The sequence below is a fragment of the Microtus oregoni genome, unplaced genomic scaffold, assembly GCF_018167655.1.
Source record: "Microtus oregoni isolate MIOR12 unplaced genomic scaffold, Mior012 000016F_ref0000370, whole genome shotgun sequence".
Classification (NCBI taxonomy): domain Eukaryota; kingdom Metazoa; phylum Chordata; class Mammalia; order Rodentia; family Cricetidae; genus Microtus; species Microtus oregoni.
In genome coordinates this window covers 6,074,624-6,098,262 of record NW_024543075.1, presented here as the reverse complement: position 1 = coordinate 6,098,262, position 23,639 = coordinate 6,074,624, and the positions used below count along the sequence as shown (strand labels likewise).

Sequence of the window (23,639 nt, the reverse complement as noted above, 5' to 3'; positions counted from 1 at the left end):
TATATATATATGTATATACATATATACACGCACACTTCCCAGCTTGAGTGTTTTCTTCGACTTTGGCTGTTTCATGATTCTAAACATATGTCAACAGTTCTTCATGTAGCCTCTCCAGTAGGTGCAACCTTTCACTGAAGCAGAGGCCATAGATCACAGGGCACCACATACATCCTCAACAAAGGTGGAGTAGGATAGGGCACAGGGCATCAACCACATCATCCTCAATAAAGATGGAGTAGGATAGGGCACAGGGCATCAATCACATCATCTTCAACAAAGATGGAGTAGGATAGGGCACAGGGCGTCACATCACCCTCAACAAAGATGGAGTAGGATAGGGCACAGGGCATCACATCACCCTCAACAAAGATGGAGTAGGATAGGGCACAGGGCATCACATCACCCTCAACAAAGATGGAGTAGGATAGGGCACAGGGCATCACATCACCCTCAACAAAGATGGAGTAGGATAGGGCACAGGGCATCACATCACCCTCAACAAAGATGGAGTAGGATAGGGCACAGGGCATCAATCACATCATCGTCAACAAAGATGGAGTAGGATAGGACACAGGGCATCAATCACATCATCTTCAACAAAGATGGAGTAGGATAGGGCACAGGGCATCACATCACCCTCAACAAAGATGGAGTAGGATAGGGCACAGGGCATCACATCACCCTCAACAAAGATGGAGTAGGATATGGCACATCATCCTCAACAAAGATGGAGAAGGGCAAGGTGACGCATGCCAGATACTTGTTTTGGGGTAATAAAATATAAAATATCAACCAGGTGGTGGTACACACCTTTAATCCCAGCACTTGGGAGGCAGGGACAGGCGGATCTCTGAGTTCAAGGCCATCCTAGAATACAAAAACTAGTTCCAGGACAGACACCAAAGCAATACAGAGAAAACCTGCTTGAAAAAAAAAAACCCAAACAAAATAAAAACAAAACCAAAAAAAAAATATGTAAAATCTCTCTTGAATGGTTAGATCCTCATCTAGACCCAGTAAAACTTCAGGAGAAGTAGGAAGAATTGATGTAACTTCAGATAGAAGTCTCCAGGAAGGAGGAAGTGTGGGCTTGCCTTTATTCACCCATCTGCCCACCCCTGTCCACCTCATCTCACCCAGCCATCTCCGTAAGTCAGTTAGGGCCATAGTGCTCTGGCTCACGGTGGCTGTGGCTTTCAGTCTGGATGGCAGAGTCCCTTTCTTCCCAAGACCTTCTGAAGGTCCTGAGCTGAGTGGAAGCCTGGCTTGTTATTCTAAAACACTTCATAATGTCTGGGTTTGTTGCAGGCTTTCTTTTGGGCCACCAACCAGCTCCCAAATCATGGCATAGAGACTTACTATTAATTATGAATGCTCGGCCTTAACTTGTGCTTTTCCTACTAGCTCTTATAACTTAAATTAACTTGTTTTTCTTCATCTACATTTTGCCTCGGAGCTTTCTACTTTTCTTTTATTCTGTTTGTCCTATTCCATGTCTGGCTGGCTGGTAGCTGCCTGCCTGACTGGCCCTGGGCATCTTCTCCCTTGTTCTCTCTCTTTCTGCCTCCTCCCACTCTCTCGTTCTCTCCAGCCTAGATTCCTTCTCCTACTTATTCTCTCGGCCTGCTAGTCCTGCCTATCCCTCTACCCCCTAGATATTGACCATTCAGCTTTTTATTAGATCAATCAGGTGCCTTAAGCAGGCAAGATAAAACAGCAACTCATCTTTATATAATTAAACAAATACAGCCTAAACCAGTGTAACACACCTTTGCCTAGTTAAAAATGCAGCATAAACAAATGTAACACACCTTTACACAGTTAAAGTGATAGTCTACAGCATAAACAAATGTAACACAGCTTTACATAGTTAAAGTAATAGTCCACAACATGTGTTCATTGCATAAAACAACTGTAGCTGCCCATTTTCTCCTTCATTTATTTTGTCTGTGCACATGCATCCGTGTGCCGTGGTACATATGTGGATGTCATAGGACAACTTGTGAAAGTCAATTCCCTCCCTCTGCCAACTGGGTCTCCAGGATCACACTTGGGTCATCAGGCTTGGTGGTAATAATCTTTACCTGCTAAAAAATGTTGTACATTTATTTATTTATTGTGGTGTGTGTGTTCACGCACGTGTGTGCCTGTGCATGCATGTACACACTTAGGCGCACACATGTCATGGTGTGCATGTGGCAGTCAGAAGACAACCTGTAGGGGTCAGTTCTCTCCCCCTACCACGTGGGTCCAGGGGAATTAAGTTCAAGTTACTAGACTCAGCAACAAGTGTCTATATGCTGTTTTTATAAACATTAATTTTGCTGGTTTCTATAGCATAGTGGTTAACAAATTTGTCTTACATTTAATTTCTTTGTGCGCATGTGAAGGTCAGAGGACAGCTTGCAGAGCTGGGAGTTTTCTTTTGCCAGGGGAGTTCTAAGAATGGACCCCAGCTTGTGAGGCTTGGCATCAAGTGACTCTATGTGCCATCTTGCCAGCTCCGTTGCTGCTAATCCTTATGTCCCAAATAAAGTAACTAGACCAATTAAAACTATTAGGGAATATTATTTTAAGGTGTGTTACTTTTGTTTATGCTGTATTTGTTTAATTCTGTGAATCTGTGATTCTTTCCCTGTCTAAACCTCCTGATGGTCCTAATAAAGAGCTGCATGGCCAATAGCAAGGCAGGAACATGGAGAGGCGGATCTAGCAGGCAGAGTATAAATACAAGGAGAACTCTGAGACGAAGAGAATAGGAACAAGAGAGCAAGGAGCAAGAGATCAAGGAAAGGAGGATATCAGGGGCCAGCCACCCAGTTACCCAGCTACCTAGCTATACAGCAAGCCACGGAGAAAGAAGCAAAGAAAGGTATACAGAAATAGAGAAAGATAAAAGCCCAGAGGCAAAGGGTAGTCAGGTTAGTTTAGGTTAAGAAAAGCTGGCAAGAAACAAGCCAAGCTAAGGCCAGGAATTCATAACTAAGAATAAGTATCCGTGTGTGATTTATTTGGGAGCTGGGTGGCAGCCCCCTCAAAAAGCCAAAAGAATAAAATGTCATACAATATAGAATTGCACAGCTTGCAGCTTTGCAACACACCCTGGAGATGACAATTCCCTGGAATCCAAGGGGAACTCTGTTTCTTCCCACTGGATGGTGGGCTTTGTGGTCATTAATATCTACCTTCCACTTTGGGAAGAGCACTGGAGAATTTTAAATCACACCTCATGCGTAAATAAAATACTGGTAGGTGTAAGCCCGAGATGTCTTTCTTTGATTAAAAAGCTACAGCAAGACTGTGTATCTGGGAAGATGCAGCCAAAATGTGTGTCTTCCCTTCTGTTAGTACAGTCTTTGGACTGTAAAATCAGTACAAGGAAACTCTGAAGGAGGACAGAGGGAGCTGACTAGGGTCCTGGTGACCCCAAGAACTCATAGCAGGGAACTCCAAATTTTCCTTTTGCCTCAAAGATTCCAGAGGAGGAGTTGAAGAGGTCATCAATGAATGGATGGATTATATAGCCAAGGGGGAACAGCAGGATCTCTATACCAAGGGAGCAAGGAATGGCAGCCTATAACAGATTTCTCATTGGGTGTTCTGCTGCCAAGTAAGCTGTGCAAACACACCTGAGTTGTTAGAGAAACTCAAATAACTGTAATGCAGCTTTACCTACTAAAGTGGCTAAAAAAAGAAAAAAAAAAGGTCACAATATCAATTCCTCAACTGAGGTTCCCTCTTCTCAGATGACTCTACTTTGTGTCAAGTGACAAAAACTAACCAGCACAAAAACAATCTCAAACTAAAAACTTTACCCAACTCCTGTCAATCATAACCTTGTAGTGGGTGTGGCTTGTCTGGCTGGGTTGTGAGTGCCTCACAGAGACCCCAGACAGGAGCTAAAGCTTTTTCTTATTGGAAGGGTTCTTTTCTCCTCCCATTCTCACCTGTTTTCTGCAATCTTCATTTCTCCCAGGGGCCTATAAATGATCAATACATACAAATATAAACAAACAAAGAAATCAACAAGTGATTTATTTGTATTGTGGTTGGAAATGAGGCCACAACCCAAACCTTGGCTAATTCTGTCTTTCAGCCGGTACACTGACAGCCGTCACGCCTGTTTCCAAGGCTGCTGTCAGCCCGTCATGCAAAGCACGCTTTCAAACGTTCCATCGCACCTGCAGCTAGCTGTCTCACCGATTGTCACAGCTGAAGGACATGTCAGGAGAAGTCCGTCAACTTCCTGATGGCTTTGACAGTACTCAAACAGAACATTTTGTTGTTCTTGTCAAGTTGATGATACGTTACTTCCTGTAAATTATGGAATGACAGCATAGCACAGTAGCGTTCGTGAAGTTGAATGCAGGACAGAAGGGACAAGGGAGGTTACTCAGAAGAATCGTGACTTGGTGTCCAGTCTTACAGACCAAAGAGGAAGTTTCTTCCTCATTGGGGCAGCTTAAGCAGGTGCCTGGCTGTGTTCTCTCTATCTGAGGATGCTGAAGGAAGTTAAAGCCATGCGGCTTTGCGTCAATGGCTTTGGAGAAAAGCCTCGCTTTGGTGGCTGGCTTATTATTGCCTCTTGCCGGGGCCTTTGGATGTCCACGAGAGCCACCCGCTGAGCAGCGGCATACAAAGAGGTCAGGCTGCCCAGCTGGGCTCCCCTCGGTGCTGGAAGCCAATGCAGAATTCCTAAGAGAAGGAGTGGTCTTCCCAGTTACTCAGCTGAGGACTCTTCTCATTCCAAACATAAGACAATGGGCAGGTGTGGGGATTTAGAGGCTTGAGCGGGAGCCGGTGCTAGGTCTGGCACTGGGGGTGCTGTCTTGTTGGACACACAGTGACTGATGTGCCACCCTGGAATCATTCCTGTACCTGGCCAGCGAGGGGGCTGCCACAGAGTGACTGCATATCTCTGCTTCTATTGGGGCCTCTGCCTCTAGCTTCAAGAAAACACACATGCAGTCAGACTTGCCTGGATGTCCTTCAGTGTACTGCCCACTTCTCCTGTGATAGTGTACCCCACATAGGACTCTGGGCACTACGCTTTTAGTCAAAGGCTCTCTCTTGGATTAACAATGGCTATAGTCAGCAGAGCTGGGGGAAACTCTGGACACTGGGATTCAGCACATCTAGTCAGACCTCAGCTTTGTTCTAAGTTGCTGTTTGTAGCGAGCTGTATGGTGTCACACCTGATGGAGATGTATAATCAACTCCTGAGATGGCTAAGGCCTGACCTATGCTATGATCACGCAATGATCATCAGCTGCCTGCATATGCATGGGCCTATGGGCAATGCCCACCTAGCAATCCGGGATTGGCAGCCCATGCCTACTTAAGGGCTGGGAGAGGTTTGTCCGGAGGAGAGAGGAAGAGAGAGAGGGGAAGAGAGAGAGAAGTGTAAAAAGTCCTGGAATAAAACTGCAGTGAGAAGAGCTCCGGTGGTCGCGTCATCCTTGCTGGTCGAGGGTGGCCGTGACAGCTGTTCACTCTCCTATGCCTTCTACCAAAGTCCTGCTCCCTCAGCACCCAGCTTCCCGTCAGCATTCGGTGCCAGTCTGTGTTCCAGAGGTGTACCTCTTCCAACAGTCCCCCCTTGCTAGCCTCCACTCCCTGTTCCACCTGCGGAAGGTTCTCCCTCTGGATCCTCATCTCTGGTAGCCAGCATTGATTTGCCCCTCTGAGTGGCGGCTCTGTTTACAGGACTTTAGCTGCGGTTGAGGTGTATCTGTTTGACTCATGTGGGCCTCACCTGGTCTATAACCCTGGAGGAAACTCCAGTGTGGATTCTGCTGCCCTCCCCACTCCCTCTGTGGGCAGCAGGGCTTGCTGGATCACCAGGTGCATCCTGCCTGGCACGGAAATGCTGACTCTATGGCCCGTGGCTCTTTTCTCTCTCCTCCTACTTGCTCTCTCAGATCCCAAATTTGGTGGACCATTGTCACCTGCCTCCCTCAATGTCACTTTAGGTTTCCATGGAAATGAATTGTCAGAGTCATAATCTCTTCCCCATAAACAAGTTAATCAGAAAATCCGAGCCTGTATTTTTTTTTTTTAAAAAAAAAAAACAATCCTTTTAACTTCTATTGATTCTTTGTAGATTTCACATCATGCATTCCAATCCCACTTATCTTCCTGTTCCCTCGCATCTGCCCTTGCAGTCAAAAAATAAAATTTAAAAGAAAAAGCAAAAACACACCAACAACAGAAAACAAAGGAGAGAAGAAATCTCATCATGGAAGCTGTAGTGTGGCTGGCTGCATCACACAGTTTTACCCTTTGGTCCGTTCATCTTGCAATTGTTCATCGTTATGAGTCGTTGGCCTGGCTCAGGCCTCTGGTCAAGTCTGCTTTAAAGACTGCAGGGCTATGAGTCACCGTCCAGACAGAGCATGAATTAAGGGGCAGATCAGGAAGGGGACAGTGCTCCAAACGGTGCTGGATGCTGAAGACCTGCTCTGACCTCTCCTTGTCCTTTAGGTCACACGGTGACATCAAAGCACATATCAGAGCTAAACATTAACTAAACCTGCTGGCAAGCGGGGACAGAGAGGGGCGGGCAGTCTTCCCCACATGGGCCTCCAGCGAGCACCCTGCGGTTTACAGTGGTGATTAACCCACCCCAGGGGTGCATTCATCAACCATAAAGCTCTGCCGCCTGCTGTATCTCATCCCAGAGAGACTGGCAGAGGTCAGCCCAAACCTTCTACCCTGGTCTTGGGAAGAAAATTTATTACTTCCGTGGAGACCCCAAAATAAAAGATGGTATATGGAGCTATTAATTTAATGACTTCACCAAAGAAAGCATGAAAAATTCAGTGCTGTGAGCAAAACGGTACTTGCCTGGGAGCTGAGAAGTCCTGGGATCGAGCCCAGGTTTTCCTTCAGACCTGGGGAGAATGTCTAGGGCTCTTTATTTCACTAATGGTCAAGCACACGTTAGCAAACATTTAAGATACTCGGCGTATTCTTTTAAAGATTTGCTTTTATTATATGTGTATGAGTATTTTTCTGCATATATCTCTGTATGCAATGGTTGTGTATAGTGCATGTGGAAGCCAGATGAGGGCATTGGATTCCCTGAAACTGGAGTTACAGATGACTGTGAGCTGACATTTCAGGGCTGGGACTTGAACCTGGTTCCTCTTGAAAAGCTGCCAGTGCTTTTAAACCCCAGGCATCCCCCCTCTGTCTCTATAACCAATAATTTTGTGCTAATTCTGCTACAAACGGAACAAGTTACAGATGCTTAACCAGGGCCACTTGAAGTGACTGTCCCTTGGCTGTCCCTGCTCTGTGGCCTCCTGCATTGAATGCACATTTCAGGACTGCCTAGCTCCCTGTGACTCCCCTCTTCAATCTCCTGCACTTGTGACTGGGGCTGAGGTGACATGAAGCTAAGGACATCCTTAGTCTCCAGGTCTTTGCAGTTCTGGGTTCCATCCTATGGAAACCCTTGCTCTATTGTAGCCTGCTGCTGACTTCTGCCACCCAGTGCTCCTTCAGGCAGGCAGAGTTTGGCAGAGCTCCCCCAGTGGTGGCTCAAGATGGCCCTTCTCAGACCACGTGGGCCTGCACTGTCTCATCAGCATAGCATCTTGGGCTGTGAGCACCGGGCTTCTGGAAACAACCCTGGTGCACGCCCCGTGTGTCTTCCTTGTTTCCTCTTGAAGTTGGTTACCTCCCTGTATGTGTGTGACTAGTGACATGGCTTTATCAAGGCAAGGCCTACAGATTATTTTTCTTTTTCTGCTTTTTGTTTGTTTGAAACAGGGACTCACCATGTAGTCTTGGCTGTCCTAGGGCTTGATGTGTAAACCAAGCTGACCTTAAACCTAGAGAGATCTGCTTGTGTCTGCCTTCTGAGTGCTGGGATTAAAGGTGTGTAATACCTACAGAAATTGGTTTCATTTTGTTTGCTGTTTGTTTAGTTGGGTTTTTTTTGTTTTGTTGGTTTTGTTTTTTGTTTTTGTTTTTTGAAGACAGATTTTTCTGTTTAACAGTTCTAGCTGTCCTAGAACCCTCTTTGTAGGCCAGGCTGCTGTTGAGCTCACATAGCTCTGCCTGCTTCTGCTTCCTGAGTTCTGGGATTAAAGGTATGCAACACCATCACTGCCCGGCAAGTAGTTTTATCTTAAAATAAGTTTTAAAAAGCTCCTGAAGACACTAGGTAAATGTCAGTGCTTTGGCATGACCATGGTGGTCCTACGGGGGCCCTGAACCTTTCTGGCAGCTGATGAGGTAATGGGTGGAGGGAGGGGGATAAATTAAAACAGGAATCTTATGTAATGGTTCTGGGCTGTCTGATACCCTTGGCTGGAAGCTGGTACAGAATTGCCCTGCTGGGATGTGAGCAGGATGGGCAACAGGCTTTGCAGGGTATGGAGGCTTTGCCGGGTATGGAGGCCCAGAACCTGGAGAAAAGACTATACCTTGCTCACAAAGGTTAGTGAAGCAACGTTAGGGGCCCATAGCTCCAACAGTTTTCAACCTGTGGATTGCGACCCCTCTGAGGGTGAACAGCTGTTTCAAAGGGGACACATAATCAGATATTGTGCCTGTCAGGATTTATATTACAATTCATAAGAGTAGCAAAATTACAGTTATGCAGTAGCAAGGAAATAATTGTATGGTTGGGGGTCAACACAACATGAGGAACTGTATTTAAGGGTCACTGCAGTATAAGGTTGAGAAGCACTGATCTAGACCAAGGCCCGGGGAGTCCTTGCCAGATAGTGAGTGAGTCCACCATCCACAAGAGCTCCCTAACCCAGACTTTCTGGATATTTGCATGCAACCAGCCATTTTGCTCAGTCCCTTTTGTAAGCTGCTTGTGTTTCTAACCAATGGTTCAAACAGTCAACTTGAGCCCATTTAAGAGATCAGCCTAGGTGGCTCCCAGATCCTAGACATGGGTGATGAACAGGCAACTGGGAGGAGTCACAGCTAGTTGCATAGCAACAGGGAATTCACACCCAAGGCCTCCATTCCCAGGAGGGAAGGGCAGCAGGCAGCTGCCCAGGGCTAAGCTGGGATCTAGTGCCCCAGGGAGCTCAACCAGGGTTTGTGGGTTCTTTCTTGGTGAGCTGGTACCCTACTTCTACAGGGAAGTTCAAATACTCATTGAGATCTGTGTGCCTCCTTTCCTTCATTTCCCTCTCCTCCCCTCCCCTTCTCTTATTTCCCTCCTCTCCCCTCCTCTTCATTCCCCACCCCCGAACCCCTGTGTTTCCTGGATGAAGTTTGTGGATCCCTGGGATGACCCTGTGTTGTGGCCACTACTCCATCTATTCTTGCTTTGTTTTTGTTTGGGGTACATTGGTGTTTGTTTGGCCTGCATAAGGATGTCAGGTCCCCTGGAACCAGAGTTACACACAGCTGTGAGCTGCCATGTGGGTGCTGCAACTTGAACCCTGGTCCTCTGGAAAGACAGTCAGTGCTCTTAAACACTGAGCCATCACTCCAGCCCCCTCTACCATCTGTTCCTTAGCTCATGGTTTGCACTCACTGCTGTCATCATGGGTCTCACACCCACATATGAAACACTGGAGTTGCATACCAATCTCGTCTTAAGGGAGCAAAGGACTAGCCTGTCCAATGCACAGAGTCCCTGTGTGAGGACACTGTCCACGGCAGATGCCTCTCTGACCAGCGCTGGTCTTCAGCAAGCACAGTCAGAACAACATCCTCAGCTCTGGGATGAGAGTGGATGAGGAGCCGGCTGTGCCCTCATCCCAACACCAAGGCCCTGAGTTCTAGGCTGAAGGTACATGACCGAGGGGCTACTGTAGCGGTCGGCCATATACAACCTGCTCACTGGGAGTGTGCTTTTCCTCTAGGTGAGTGAGAAAATGTAGCGGAGCGACACCTGCCAAGAGCTTGGCGTGGATACCCTGGCCCAGACGGAGCAGCTGCCCCTGGGCGTTTTTCTGGCCATCCAGCCTCACCATGTCAAAGAAGGGCGCGGGCAGCCGGGCCAAGGGAGACAAAGCGGAGGCACTCGCCGCATTGCAGGCTGCCAACGAGGAGCTACGAGCCAAGCTCACGGATATCCAGATTGAGCTACAGCAGGAGAAAAGCAAGGTGGGCGCTTAAGCCTCTGCCCCAGGTTCCCCGCCCTGAGCTCCTGCCCCTGGAGCCAAATGGTCTTAAATAAAGGAGGATGTGGCCAGGTCTCTGCACAGATGCCCGCTCCTTTATCCTGGTGGGTATCTTTGGGGAAGAGAATGACAGGCAGAGAGAGTTGGGAGTCTAAAACCCCATGGGAGGGCATGGAGGGACCCCTAACCAATGAGACATCCCTCCCACAGAGGGCCTTGTCAGATGGCACAGTCCTGGGGCCAACGCTGTGTTTCCCACGAAGTCTCTGTAGTGGACTTGACCTGAACAAGATAAGTTGGTGTGAGTACACTCAGGATTCCACAACCGCTTTGTGAAGCCAGCCTGTGCCGGCACCGGCCGTGCACTGAGAAATAAACCACGCTCTGTATGCAGGCAGGGAAAGATCGGTCAGGAGTTGAGAGCCTCTTACGGTGGCTGAACTACACCTGTGACCACACTTGAGGCCGCAGGCTTTTTGTTTACCCTCCTCCAAAGCATCTTGCAGATAGGAGAAATGACTTGCTAGGGACCCAGCAGTAGCGGTGCCTTCTGTTCTCCTGTGACGACAAGACTCTTTCCATCTAAAGAATTTGGGGCCACGGAGATCACCAAGTAGATGATTTCTGTCATGACCTCAGCTACTCTATCACCAGCCTGCTGCAATGGCAGCACATGTGTTTTACATGTAGCTTGTCAAAACACAACCGTCTCACGACATCCTGATGATACCTTCGCCTGCTTATAGCATTTCAGCGGCTTCTAAGTTCCAGCAGCCCTGTCGCTCATATGCAGAAGACAGCTAGCAGAACAGGTACTTGCACCGTTAGGGCCCATGGCTCCAACAGTTCTCAGCCTGTGGATTGTGACCCCTCTGAGGGTGGAACAGCTGTTTCAGAGGGAACACATAATCAGATATTGTGCATGTCAGGATTTACATTACAATTCATAAGAGTAGCAAAATTACAGTTATGCAGTAGCAAGGAAATAATTTTATGGTTGGGGGTCACCACAACATGAGGAACTGTATTTAAGGGTCACTGCATTATAAGCCTGAGCTTTCACAACTCCATGGGAAGATTGAGGTTCAGGCCCACTGACAAAAAGGCACAGTTACAGGTTACACAAAATCACTTCCACTGGGTAACATGACCTCGGTTTAGACCAAGCCACCCCCATGTCTCAGTTGTGATCCTGGCTTAATACCTAGTGGGGGCTCCTTTCATTGCCTGGGCATTCTTTGTGCCCTGATGTCCTGCAGCAGTGATTTCTTACTCTGCAATGCCAGGGTCAAGTGTGGAAGGAAGCCAGCAACTGCAGCAGCTTAAAGTTGAGCATCTTAGACTTAGCCAGCAGCGGGCTTCTTGTGGAGCAATGAGTGCATTAAGGCTTGCCAGTGAAGAACAGAAGGGCACCAAATCAAACTGGACCCCCTGCCCCCGCGCTAGCTCACACAGTGGAGACTGGGTAGTTCATTAATGGCTGTCTGCTGTCTGCACACTGGAGAGGTTGAGAACCTGTAAGGTCTATGAAGTCAGGTGCCTCTCTTGGCAGTCCCAATGTATGGGAGGCCTGGAAGTTCCTTGGGTGTCACTGGCATTCAGTCTATGTGGGAAGATTGAAGAAACTGGACATTGAGGTCAGTGGAGAATGGCAGAAGAGGAATAAATACGCTCACCAAGAAGTAAAGGAAGGCAGGCAACTCTGCTTTGCCCCAGACCTCTTTATATTTGGACTGTGTGGTAGTTTGAATAAGAATAACCTCCATAGGCTCATGGATTTGAATTCTTGGTCACCAGGGAGATGAGGTCTTGTTGGAGGAAGTATGTCACTGGTGGGGGGAGGGAGACTTTGAGGTTTCAAGAGCCCAAGCAAGGCCCAGTGGTTCTGCTCTTCCTGCTGCCTGTGGATCTGGATGTAGAACCCTCAGCTACTCCCACGCCATGTCTGCCTGTGTGCCGCCATGCTCCCTGCCATGAGGACAATGAACTAATCCTCTGAAACCGTAATCAAGCCCAATCAAATGTTTTTCTTTTATAAGAGTTGCTGTGGCGAGCTGAGTGGTGGCTGTGCACACCTTTGATCCCAGCACTTGGGAGGCAGAGGCAGGCAGATCTCTGTGAGTTCCAGTTCAGCCTGGTCTATAGAGCAAGTTCCAGGATAGCCAGGGCTACACAGGGAAAAAAAAAAAAACCCCTGTCTTGAAAGACCAAGAACAAGCAAGCAAGCAAAAAGCAAGAGTTGTTGTAGTCATGGTGCTGCTTCACAAGCAGCAGAACACTAAGACAGGCTGCCTGTTGGGATGTGCCTCTTTGTTTTGTTTTTGTTTTTCAAGACAGGGTTTCTCTGTGTGTCGCTCTGGCTGTCCTGGAACTCATTTTGTAGACCAGGGTGGCCTTGAGCTCACAGAGATCCACCTGCCTCTGCTTCCCGAGTGCTGGGATTAGCGGTGTGCACCACCACTACCTAACCACTTTTTTTCTTTTAAAGACATAATCTCACTGTGTAGTCCTGGCTGGCTTGGAACTCACTATGTAGATAGGGCTGGTAGCCTGAAACTCACAATGATCCACCTCCCTCCTCTTCCCAAATTCTGGGATTAAAGAGGTGAGCCACCATACCAGGCCACCACTCACTTGTGGTTTTTCAAGACACAATTTCTCTGTGTGACAGCCCTGGATGTTCTGAACTCTCTCTGTAGACCAGGCTGGCCTCAAACTCATAGAGATCCACCTGCCTCTGCCTCCTGAGTGCTGGGATTAAAGGCATGCTCCACTACCACATGGCTCAAATGGATGTTTTAAAAATGAACAGTCTAGCATACTGCATCTAAAGTTATACTAATTTGATCATTACATGCTGAGAGATGATCATAAAGACATATTAAAGGTTTTCCCCCAACAATTAAGTCATTGTGTGTCTATATGAGCAAAAACTGCATATCATAAAAACTCGATAAATCTATGTATGCCTTGCATGTAAGCCCCAGGGTTTAGGCAGCATTGTCTGGTTCTGAGAATGACTGATACACTGTTTTGCTTAGGGAGAATCTGTTTCTGTTCGGGACAGATACAATGTTCAGTTTTGAATAGTTCCTATTACCTCAGATCCAGGGGGCTGATCACACATTGACAGATAGTCCAAAACACCAGCAGGCTACCATGGGAGGAGCTGGGGAGGCAGCTTAGGAGCTGGGAGGATGGAGAGGATGGCAGCTGATCAGTACCCTATGCCCTGCATAGACCCAGGCAGAGGTGTGAGTATGAGGGTGAGCGTGCACACAGGAGAGTCCCCAGGTTTTGACCTAAAGCACAGAGGGAAGTCTGGGTGAGGGGTTTGTAGGGGATCGAGAGCTGTGGTTTGGCAGGTACCTGGGAGACCCGCCAAAACATCCAGGTGGAGACTTGTCAGCTGGACAGCTCAGTACTTCTGCCATTCCTTAGGGAGCACTCGGCCTAGTGTGGGCTGGTGTGGGAGTTGCCAGTGTTGGGAGATGTCAATTTGAGACTATATAGGAAGAAGGGCACTCAGTGCTAAGTGTGGAGCCTTCGGGTGGTTGGCAGTGAAGGAAGACAAGCACCAGCGAAGCCACATGGTGCTACAACTTTCTTTGGGTGTTTGGGTTTTTTGTTTTGTTTTGTTTTTTGTTTTTAATTTATTTATTATGTATATAGTGTTCTGGGCACCAGATCTCATTATAGATGGATGTGAGCCATCATGTGGTTGCTGGGAATTGAACTCAGGACCTCCGGAAGAGCAGTCAGTTCTCTTAACCTCTGAGCCATCTCTCCAGCCCTGGGTCTTTATTTTTAAGTTACGTGCCTGACAAGCACATAACTCGAGCCTGCCTTCTGCTTATCGCACTCAGTCATGGCTGCTCCCGTGTTTTTGCCAGCACAGCCCCAGGTGGCTGTATTTTCACAGCACTTGATGCTAAAAGGTCTTGAACTCAAAAAGAGGGAACCTGCTAGTGTTTCCCTGGAGACACATACACATACTATTCTGGGTACTAATGTTTCTGTGCTCGTGGACTGGGAAAAATATTCCCACAAGGAGCCTTGGAGATAGCTGAGGCTCAAAAAAATAAGATTCTCCTTATTGCCCAGAGCCATGGCTCTTTCTGCATGGAGCAGGCCACCTGGCTTCCCTGACCCTGACAGGGGCTAGCCTTGTTCTGTACATACATCAGACAAACGCACACCCTTAGCGACCTGGGTGTAATCCTCTCTATTCCTCATGTCTCTCTGCAGCCCTATTTGATTGTCCTATTTTCTTCAGTCTTCATAATGAAACAGACAAAAAGCCTTTGGGTCTCTGGATTCAACAATGCAATGTGGCTAGGTTTTTCTTTTAATTAAGTATTTTATGTGTCTGGGTGTTTTGTCTGCATGTATGTCTGCATCACATGCATGATTGGTACCCTTGGAAGTCGTGGAGCTAGAGTTAAGGATGACTGTGAGCCACCATGTGGCTGCTAGGAATTGTATTCTAGTCTTCTGGACGAGCAGCCACTGTTCCTAACTGCTGAGCCATCTCTCCAGCCCCGTGGCTGGGTTCTGAGACTGCAACCTTCACACTTTTTTGTTGATGTTAGCATGGCCTACAGGAAGAATGTGTCTGCCTCGTGATTGCAACACTGCACACACCTCATCTCAAAGCGTTTGTCACCCAGATTCATAGCCCACTAATGGTCTTGACCTGATTTTAGCAAAATAAGCTTCTCCCTTTAAGACGTCACTAATCCAGCTCAGGGGACCATAGACAGTGACCAGAAGCTCCAAGGAGGTTTCCTCAAGGAACACAAATAAAAGCAAGTGTCTGTATGCCACATTGTGTTAGCCTATCGCGAGTTCTCAAGTCCCTGGGTGGCTGCTTGGGCTAACACTCTTAGAAGCTGCTGAAGACAATGGAGCAGGTCCCCTGCTTTGCTGGTGACTCCTTAGCAGGTACCAGGATGTGAAAGATGCTGCTGGGTTTTCATTACAGTGTTTCCTGAGAATGTCTGTAGGAGAGTATATTCAGAGATGTGCACAAATGTGTCGGGTACCAATCTCGGTGTGCTGCTTTGGGGCTTCGGGACCTCACTGGTAATGAGTGTTTGCTGATGGAGATACAGATGCTGTGTGGTTGAGGAGGCCTAGGAAGCACAGGCTGGATGTCTGTGCAGATTCCTCTTGAACTTGTTTGTTCAGAAGAACCTTTCCAGAATCATAGAGACACGTTCCTATGATTTCTAATAGAACTTCTCTCTCTCTCTCTCTCTCTCTCTCTCTCTCTCTCTCTCTCGTGGTGTACATGCTTATGCACTTGTGGAGCACATGTGTGGGTTTGCATGCATGCATGTGTGTTCACCTGTATATAGGACCAAGATTGATGCAAACATCTTTTTCATTTGCTCTCTGCCTCGGATATTGAATAGGCGGTGTCTCTCACTTGAACTCAGAGTTCACTGATGAGGTTAGTCTAGCTATCTAATTGCCCGTTGCTCCAGGGATCCTCTGTAATTCCAAGCAGTAGGATTATGAGTGGTTGCCATGCCTACCCCACAGTTATGTGGGTGCTGGTTATCCACCCTCTGGTCCTCTGGTTTTTGTAGCAGTGTTGAGCTTGCTGAGTCATCCTCCAAGCCTAGAAATCTCCCAGAAATCCTCTATTTTGCCTTCCACATATCCAAAACTCTCCTAGAGTTGACATTTATACCTCATGCAAGTAGTGACTGAGTCTTCCCTGTAATGTGGAATAGTTATGGTGCTACATATTTACTTATTTTTAAAACATTGTTTTATTTTTGGGGGTTATAATATAGTTATGTAATTCCCATTCCTTTTCTTCTATCCACGTATTTATTTTTTTAAAGGCTATAACACAGCATGGAGGACACCCATATATGACCTCAGCACTTGGGATGGGGAGGCAGGAAGATGGGAAGTTCCAGGCCAGCCTACAACACCTAGAAAGATCCTGGTGATAAAGACATGACCTTTTGCATTGCACCACAGCACATGTTTAGAGCCAGCAGGCGACACTTGTGTCCTTGCAGGGGCAGCACTGTGGCGGCATCTTTTGTCCTCCCGAGTGAAGCCTCAGGTCATGTGACTCTGCAATCTTGCTTGGCTTTGACAGTGCAGTAGTGACCTAAGTTTGAGCCTGGTTCTCTGGTTTTTTTTTTTTTTTCTGTTTATCCTCTTGCCTTTGGCATTACTGCAAGGAAGATACATCTAGATTAGCCATCACTCCCAAGAGAAGTGTCATTTAATCACTAGCTAGCCCCTGTCATTGTGAGCCAGGGGTCTGTTCTCTCTGTGCCTGTCTGTGGCTAGTTCAGTTCCTAACTCTTCCATGGCAGGATGTGATTCTGGAGTGGGCATGTTCTTGTTTTGCTCTTTTTCTTAAACGCTGTTTTAGGGAGTCCTGGGTCTTTGTATTTCCAATTTTTAGAATGTACCTGTTAATTTCTGCTTCCTTTGGACCCCTGTGGAGTGGATTGCGTTGACTCTACGGGGCATTCGGGGGAAAGCTGGCTTTATAACACTGGACCTTGGGTTTATGAACAGACTGGTTCTGTTTATTTAGCCCTTTGGAATTTCTAACTGGCTGCAGCGCAGAGGTCCTGAGCGTGTGTGTGTCTTAGCGTGTATCCACAGGCATTTGATCACCTTGATACATCCTAGCGTGTTCATTCCTAATGACACAGAAGTCTAGTTGACTTGTTCACATTTGAATTTCTTGTCTCTCATCACATGCATTCAACAAATCTTTAAAAACACAAATTTTGTCAGAATGTGAGAGAGCCAGAAGCCAGTGAGGGAATAGGCCCTTAGTGAGGAAACATACCCCTAGTGAGGGAACATGCCCCTAGTGAGGGAACATGCCCCTAGTGAGGGAACATGCCCCTAGTGAGGGAACATGCCCCTAGTGAGGGGACCTGCCCCTAGTGAGGGAACATGCCCCTAGTGAGGGGACCTGCCCCTAGTGAGCGGACATGCCCCCGACAAGGAGGTGTGCAAAAACATTATGAGTGGTGCTCCAGCCCAATAGACAGTTCTTAGACACGCCACGTGCCAGTCTGTCCAAATTAGAATCATCAGCTAATCACAGAACACAGCTCTGAATCATCCTACAGCTTAGCTGGGGAGGTTCTGGGACTGTTCTGATGAACAGAGGTCACCTAAGGACAGGGACACGCACACACACACGCACACACACACACACACACAGAATGACCAGAGAGACTGCTGAACTCCTCCCCAGCTAATGACCAGACGAAGGCCTCAGCAAAGGCCCCCTATCATCCCTGCTGCTCATTTGGGCCTTTCCAAGACAAAGCTTTGCTGGCAGTTCTTTTGATTATCTTCCAACCATCTCTGGTGAGATGAAAACAGACAGATCATGGGCACAGACGTGGCATGTGGGTTCAGGTGTGTGCGTTGTTTGGTGTCTGTTCTTGAAAAGAAATCAGTCCTTAGTTGACTGGTAAAGATGACCTTGGATTCCAGAGCACTCATAGTTGAAGGCTTGCCGACAATTTTCACAAAAATATTCAGAGAACATGTATTTTCCAGCCAAACAAAAAAGTGGCTAGTGGCTAATTAAGCGTCTCTTTTGAGCTAAGGGGTAGGGTCACACCCTGTCATCTGTCTAATTTAAAACCTCACAGCCGTCAAGCTGTCTGCAGGGCTCCGCAGTGTTGTTAACTATTACTTGAGAGCCCTAACTACTTTCATAACATGAATAGTGATGGCTGTTGCATCTCTAGACAACTGTGCTAGAGGCCTCTGCAGGAGGAGATGTGGATTCCTAGGGGTATGGAATCCCCTCAGGTGGGAAGTGATCGTCCCAAGTGAATCCCAGTACCATGTCTGACCCAGGACCCCTGCAGCCTGCACTACACTTTTGGCTCAGAGGTCCACTGTTGTGAACAGCATCTTACCAAGCCTTCCATGATGCTACATCTCTAGTCCATGAAGCAGTGTGTTGCTGTAACTACCTACTGCTTAGGAGACATTTATTTATAGACTTGTTTTTTATGTGTTTGAGTATTATGCCTGCATACATGTGTATGCACTATGTGCATGTAGAGCCCACAGAGGTCAAAATAGGGTGTCAGCTACCCTGGAACTAAAGTTATAGACCATTGTGAGTAACCATATGGGTCCTGGGAATTCAACCTGGATCCCCTAGAAGATTAGCTAGTGCTCTTAACCACAGACCCACCCTCTCTCCAGCTCCTTAAGGAGACCTTTCTAAGGTGAGTGAGTCTCAGCCTCCCCTTCCTTCTGAAAGGAACCTAAGATGTATCAGTCCACAGTATGGGGCAGAGGCAGTGTGCTGACAGCTGATGAAGTCAAAGGTCACGAGCCAGTGCTTGTGTTATAAAACTTGCTTGGCTATTTTTCCCTTTTTCCCCCCTTTTTTAAATTTATTTTTAAAAGAACCCAAACATCTTTTTTTTTTCCATTACACATACCAATCCAAGTTCCCACTCCTTCCTCTCTTCCCATTCCCTCCACATACCCTCCCACTCTACCCACATCCAATCCTTAGAGAGGGCAAGGCACATTGCTTTGGGGAAGATTCAAGGCCCTCCCTACTGTATCCAGGCTGAGCAAGGTATCATCTAAAGAGAATAGGTTCCCAAAAAGCCAGTACATGCAGTAGGGGTAAATCCTGGTGCCACTGTCAGGGCTATTTTCTTACTTTTGTGGGTGGATGGTGGGTGGGTACGTTTTCTCCCAAGGCTGTAAGTCTCAGGGAGTCAAAGCGAACCACTGACCTATAGTCCCTGGGTTCTAATCTGGGAGGATCAATGTGCACAAATGGGTAGGAAATGGCTAACCTGGACAGTAGGTGCCCCGGTGACTTATTTAAGCAGATATGAATACAGAGCATAATGCTACCATTTCATCCTTCCCATGTAAGACAGATACCTGGATTAAAAACTCCAGAAGCTGAGCTGAGTTGCATCTCGTGGCTGCGTTTGTAAACAGAGACAGGAGATGCTAGGAGACCGGCAGTGTAGCGGTCATGTTTGGGGTATAACTTCACAGTCTCCGTGAAAGTCTGGCTTCTGTAATTGGCCAAGGCTCAACTGCTTGGCTCCAAGAGACAACGCCTGGTATGTTGCAGTCTGCTGAAACATCCAGCCAGGCCAAAGTTCACTGTTTATAGAAAAATCAAAGTTTCTGTTTAAGGGTTCTGTGGTGATTGGGTTGTAGTTTGGAGTATCACAGCTTCAGTATCTGTAAGCAGAAGAAAACCCTATGGATGGGAATGGAGGTATGCTCAGTGGTTAAGAGAACTTACTGCTCTTCCAGGGGACTAGGGTTCGGTTCCCAGCACCCATGTCAAGTGGCTTACAACTGCCTGTAACTCCAGCTCCGGGGAATCTAGGGACCTCTTCTAGCACCTGCCAGGACTCACACGCAGGCACATAGGTACGTGCACACATACGTAAATAAAAATAAAAAAATTACAACAAGGAAGCATGAGAGATGGTGTACAAATTCAGCAGTAAGAGGACAGGCTTGTAAACATGGTGGAATGTTAAGAAGCTCTTTTGGTTTTAAAATGAAAGTGGTTTTCATGTGATTTTTCTATAGCTGGTTACAGTGAACATTTTGAATGGGGAAGAGGGCAAGGAAGGTCCACAATGAAGCATTACCGGTGCTCATTTCTGAGAAGTGTAATTTAGGAACATTTACTATCAGATGGGGCTGGTCTGTGACCTTCATGGCAAAACCTGCATTCCTAGCCTCCCATCACTCCCTCAACCGCCACCCTACCGCTGGGGCCTTGCAGACTCTGTGTCCTCTGTAGTTTGCTCCCCAGGAGAGAAGGCTTGAGGACCGTGGTGGTTGTCTCTCTGGAGATTAGCCCGTTTCCTAGCCAGCCATGCTGGGATGCTGAGCTGAGCCGAGTGAGAACACGGGCAGCACCAGACACATGGAGAAAGGTGGTCATACATGTAAAGCACCAAGGAAGCCTAGCAGACCCTGCTGCCGGGAAAGGGCTCTACTGTGTGAGCCAAGCATCTTTTAAATGTGTTTTTTTTTTAAAAAAAAAAATAGGTATGGTGATAACTGCCAATAATACTGATACCCTGAAGCAAGAGGCCAGCCTGGGTTACCTGGCTGAGACTCTGCCATTAAATTATATGTGTTAGTGTGTATATACATACATATATTCATAATACATGTATGAAGACAAATTATACATCTACATACATACACACATAGGAGGTGGTTACATGGCTTGCAGCTGCTGCCACACTGTGGGGAAGTAAGGAAGAAAATTCCAGAGCACTCTGTGTGGTGCAGGACACAACCCTCTAGGGGGGAAATGTGAGGCAGGGTTGAGAGTGGGGGGGTGTGTTCAATGTCAAATCACCACTGGAGAATCTGAGATCGCATCAAGTTACTGTAGGGAGAGCACATGAGTAAGAAACAGAGAAATGGCACCACAGAAACGCTCATGCAGAAGAAGCTACGAAGGTTATGTACAATGGACCTGAAAAAACATCAAAACAAAAAACAAAACAAAAAACAAAAGAAGTAGATAAGACAGTACATAGTCCAAGTTAGAAAAAAAATACACAGCTGATGTGTCAGGACACATGAATTAGAAGTGAAATTTTATAAATGTAGATCTAGAAGGAACATGAGCATATGAGCCCAGCAAATAATACCTTATGAGGAATTGAAGGAGAGACTGAGAAAAAATATAAACAAAGTGGGAGGGAAAAGTCTTAAAAGAAAGCAGGTAAATACTGAAGATGAGCTATGTTACTCTAATGTAAGGGCAGTGAGGGGTCCTGAAGATGATGGAGACATACAGGCAGAATACAGAAACACGACACTTAAGAATGTGGCTATGTCTTAAGAGGAAGCAAGGGCTGCTGAGATGGCTCAGAGGGTAAGAGCACTTGCCACTAAGACTGGCAACCCGAGTTTGGTCCCTGGAACCCACATGGTGGAAAGACAGAACTAATTCCTACAAACTGTCAATTTAGCCTTCACACTTGCAACATAGCACGTGCCTCCTGCCCAAACAAAGAAGTAAGTAAATAAATGTAATTAAATTTTAATATTAATTTTGTGTGTATGCATGTGTTTGTATGAGCTTATATGCACCACATACATACAAGAGCCAGTGGAGACCAAAAGAGGGTACTGGATTCTCCTGGAGCTGGAGGTACAGGCAGTGGTGAGCTTCATTGTGGTGCTAGGACTCCAGCCTGGGTTCTCTGCAAGGGTAGTGAGCTTTCTTAACTTTTGAGACACAAAAAAGGTTTTGCAAAGGAAACTGCTTGTTCAAAGAGCATCCACGAAAGCAAGACCCAGACCAGCCACCCCAGAGTGTATGCTGGTAACACGAAAGAAACTGCAGGTGCCAATGCACACTGTCCATGAAGCGAAGGAGACTTCGCAATGGTGAGGGATAATAGAGCAACTACGGATGCAGAGAAGAATGAGCAGTGAGCGTACCCTGAGGGGCTCATGTCTGACAAAGTCTGCATCTGGTACGGAGGGGACATCTTGCAAGAATTCAGGTGGCATCATTCCTGCAGCTGCTCCTAAGGCTTCTTCAGACCCTGAAGTGGACAGGGACACAATTGGGCTATGTGCATGGGATCCAGAGCCCCTCTGTGAGTTAGACCCCAGTGAAGGTGACGTCATAGAAGCCACCTGTGACATGTGCTTCGGGAAGCCTGGGGGGCGGGGGGTGGGATAAAGAACGAAGGGAGAGTGTTAGAATGGCCGTGGCCTTGGCCATGTGGTGAGGGTGCAACCGCGCAATGTGGGCGTACGGGAAGTGCAAGAGCACCAGCCATTCATTGGTGGTTATCACACCCAGTGGTGTCAGTGCCAAATCAACTGAGTCCTGAAACAGTTGTCTATATAATGCAGGTATGGGGAACGAGTGATGACATCACCTCCTGATTTCCTTGAGAACAAAAGTGCTCATTGTGAAAGAACAGAGATTCTGCTGTACGTAGGGGGCTAGGCAGAAGTTCTGTGGGCCTGACTTTGAACTTAATGTTGATGTGGACTCGTAAGGTGTATGTGCATGTGATACATACACACACACACATACATGCATACATACATATATCAGTAACCTACCCAGTAGGAATGAGCAGTCCTGGAACCTTGACTGTGACCTTGAGACATCACTTTCTATGGAAATGAAAAGCGCACTCAGAGCAACTAGAGACAAGCCAAACAAACCTGGACTCTGCCACATTCCAGTCTGGGAAACTACTTGGCTCTCAATCAGAGGATTCAAGAGCCTCCGGAAGAGGCATTCGCTGGCCACAAAAGGGGCCAACACTCCAAGCCTCACTGAAGATGGGATTTACAAAGAACTGAGGCCCATCAAGTATGCTTGAATCCCTATGCGCCTCAGGAAACAGTTGGTACTCCATGGTTGGCAGGGAGCCAGTTTATTATCGCACAACTGAGTGGTTAGAGGAAAGAATCAATTGTTTATCTTGCTTTTTCACCACAACCAAACAGCAGCTGAAGGAAGTTTTCCCAGCCTCCCCCCAGCCCTGAGTGAAGTAACCTCCCTCCCATTCCATGGTTTGGATCTCTCTGGAAGGCCAGGAGAACCAGCAGGAAAGGAAAAGTCATGGTGTGTGAATCCGGGGCAGACCCTGGCAGGCATTGGTGGCTGCCCTATGTCTGAGAAGGCTGTAGCGTTTCTCACAGTTTAACACCCCTGATGCCAGTCTCTGCCGGCTGCAGGTTTCTGTGGGAGTCCAGTCCTGTGATGATTAAAATGATTATGAACTTGGCTAGACGGAGGGACACCTGTATCGGTAAAGTACACCTCTGGGCGTGTCTGTGAGGGTGTCCAGAGCCAGGGGGAATGAGGAACAGCAGCTAAGAAAAAAAGCTGACTGTGAATCTGAATGTGGATGGCATTTCCCAGTAGCCTTTGAACAGGAGGCACAGAGAAACAAAAGTGGAAGGCAGAAACTGGCCAGCATGGACTTCTGTCCACTGTGAGGTCATTCACTCTGCTCCCCCACCTGTCTCCCTGCAACTGTGGTGCTCTTCCTCCACACACACAGGCCTAGAATCAATGGAGCCAAGTGACCGTGGACTTAAAGCCCTGACACTGTGAGCCAAGATGATTTGTCCCTCCCACACCCTCACCCCTCCCTGCCATGTCTGTCTTTCGCCAGCTTCCCAGAATTTCAGGAGAGCTAGTTACCCTTCCTGTTGAGCCTTGAAGTTGCCTACTGGCATTTCTCCAGGGCACGGAGGAGTCTCCCAGGATCCTCCAAGGGCTAACTTCTGCTCAGCTTTCATGACTGTCCTGGGATGGGTGTCCCACTCTGCCACATGCTTTGTTGGAAGCTAGTGGCCCAGCCTGAGCACTGTGGGTGCTTTGGTTGGGGTAGGAGATAGAGGGCATCTGGTGATTGGCTGGATGATAACCAAGCATTCCACACATGACGCACGGGTAGTCTTTTCTCCATGGCAAAGTCTCAGGCCCTGGGCAGAAGTAAACCCCTGTCTCCAACAGCT

General features: G+C 47.4%; 1 protein-coding gene across 11 annotated transcripts in view; it reads left to right on the top strand.

Moving 5' to 3' along the window:
* Nucleotides 1-23,639, top strand: part of Jakmip3 (Janus kinase and microtubule interacting protein 3) — a 136,733-nt gene that overhangs the window by 48,660 nt on the left and 64,434 nt on the right. For 10 of the 11 annotated variants that reach the window (XM_041666622.1, XM_041666628.1, XM_041666629.1 and 7 more), the window contains exon 2: nt 9,846-10,089. In XM_041666622.1, coding sequence (XP_041522556.1) covers nt 9,955-10,089 — 135 coding nt within the window. In that variant the 5' untranslated portion in view covers nt 9,846-9,954. Of the gene's footprint in view, nt 1-7,800; nt 7,888-9,845; nt 10,090-23,639 lie in introns of those variants that run through there. The other variant, XM_041666621.1, reaches the window with a different exon arrangement.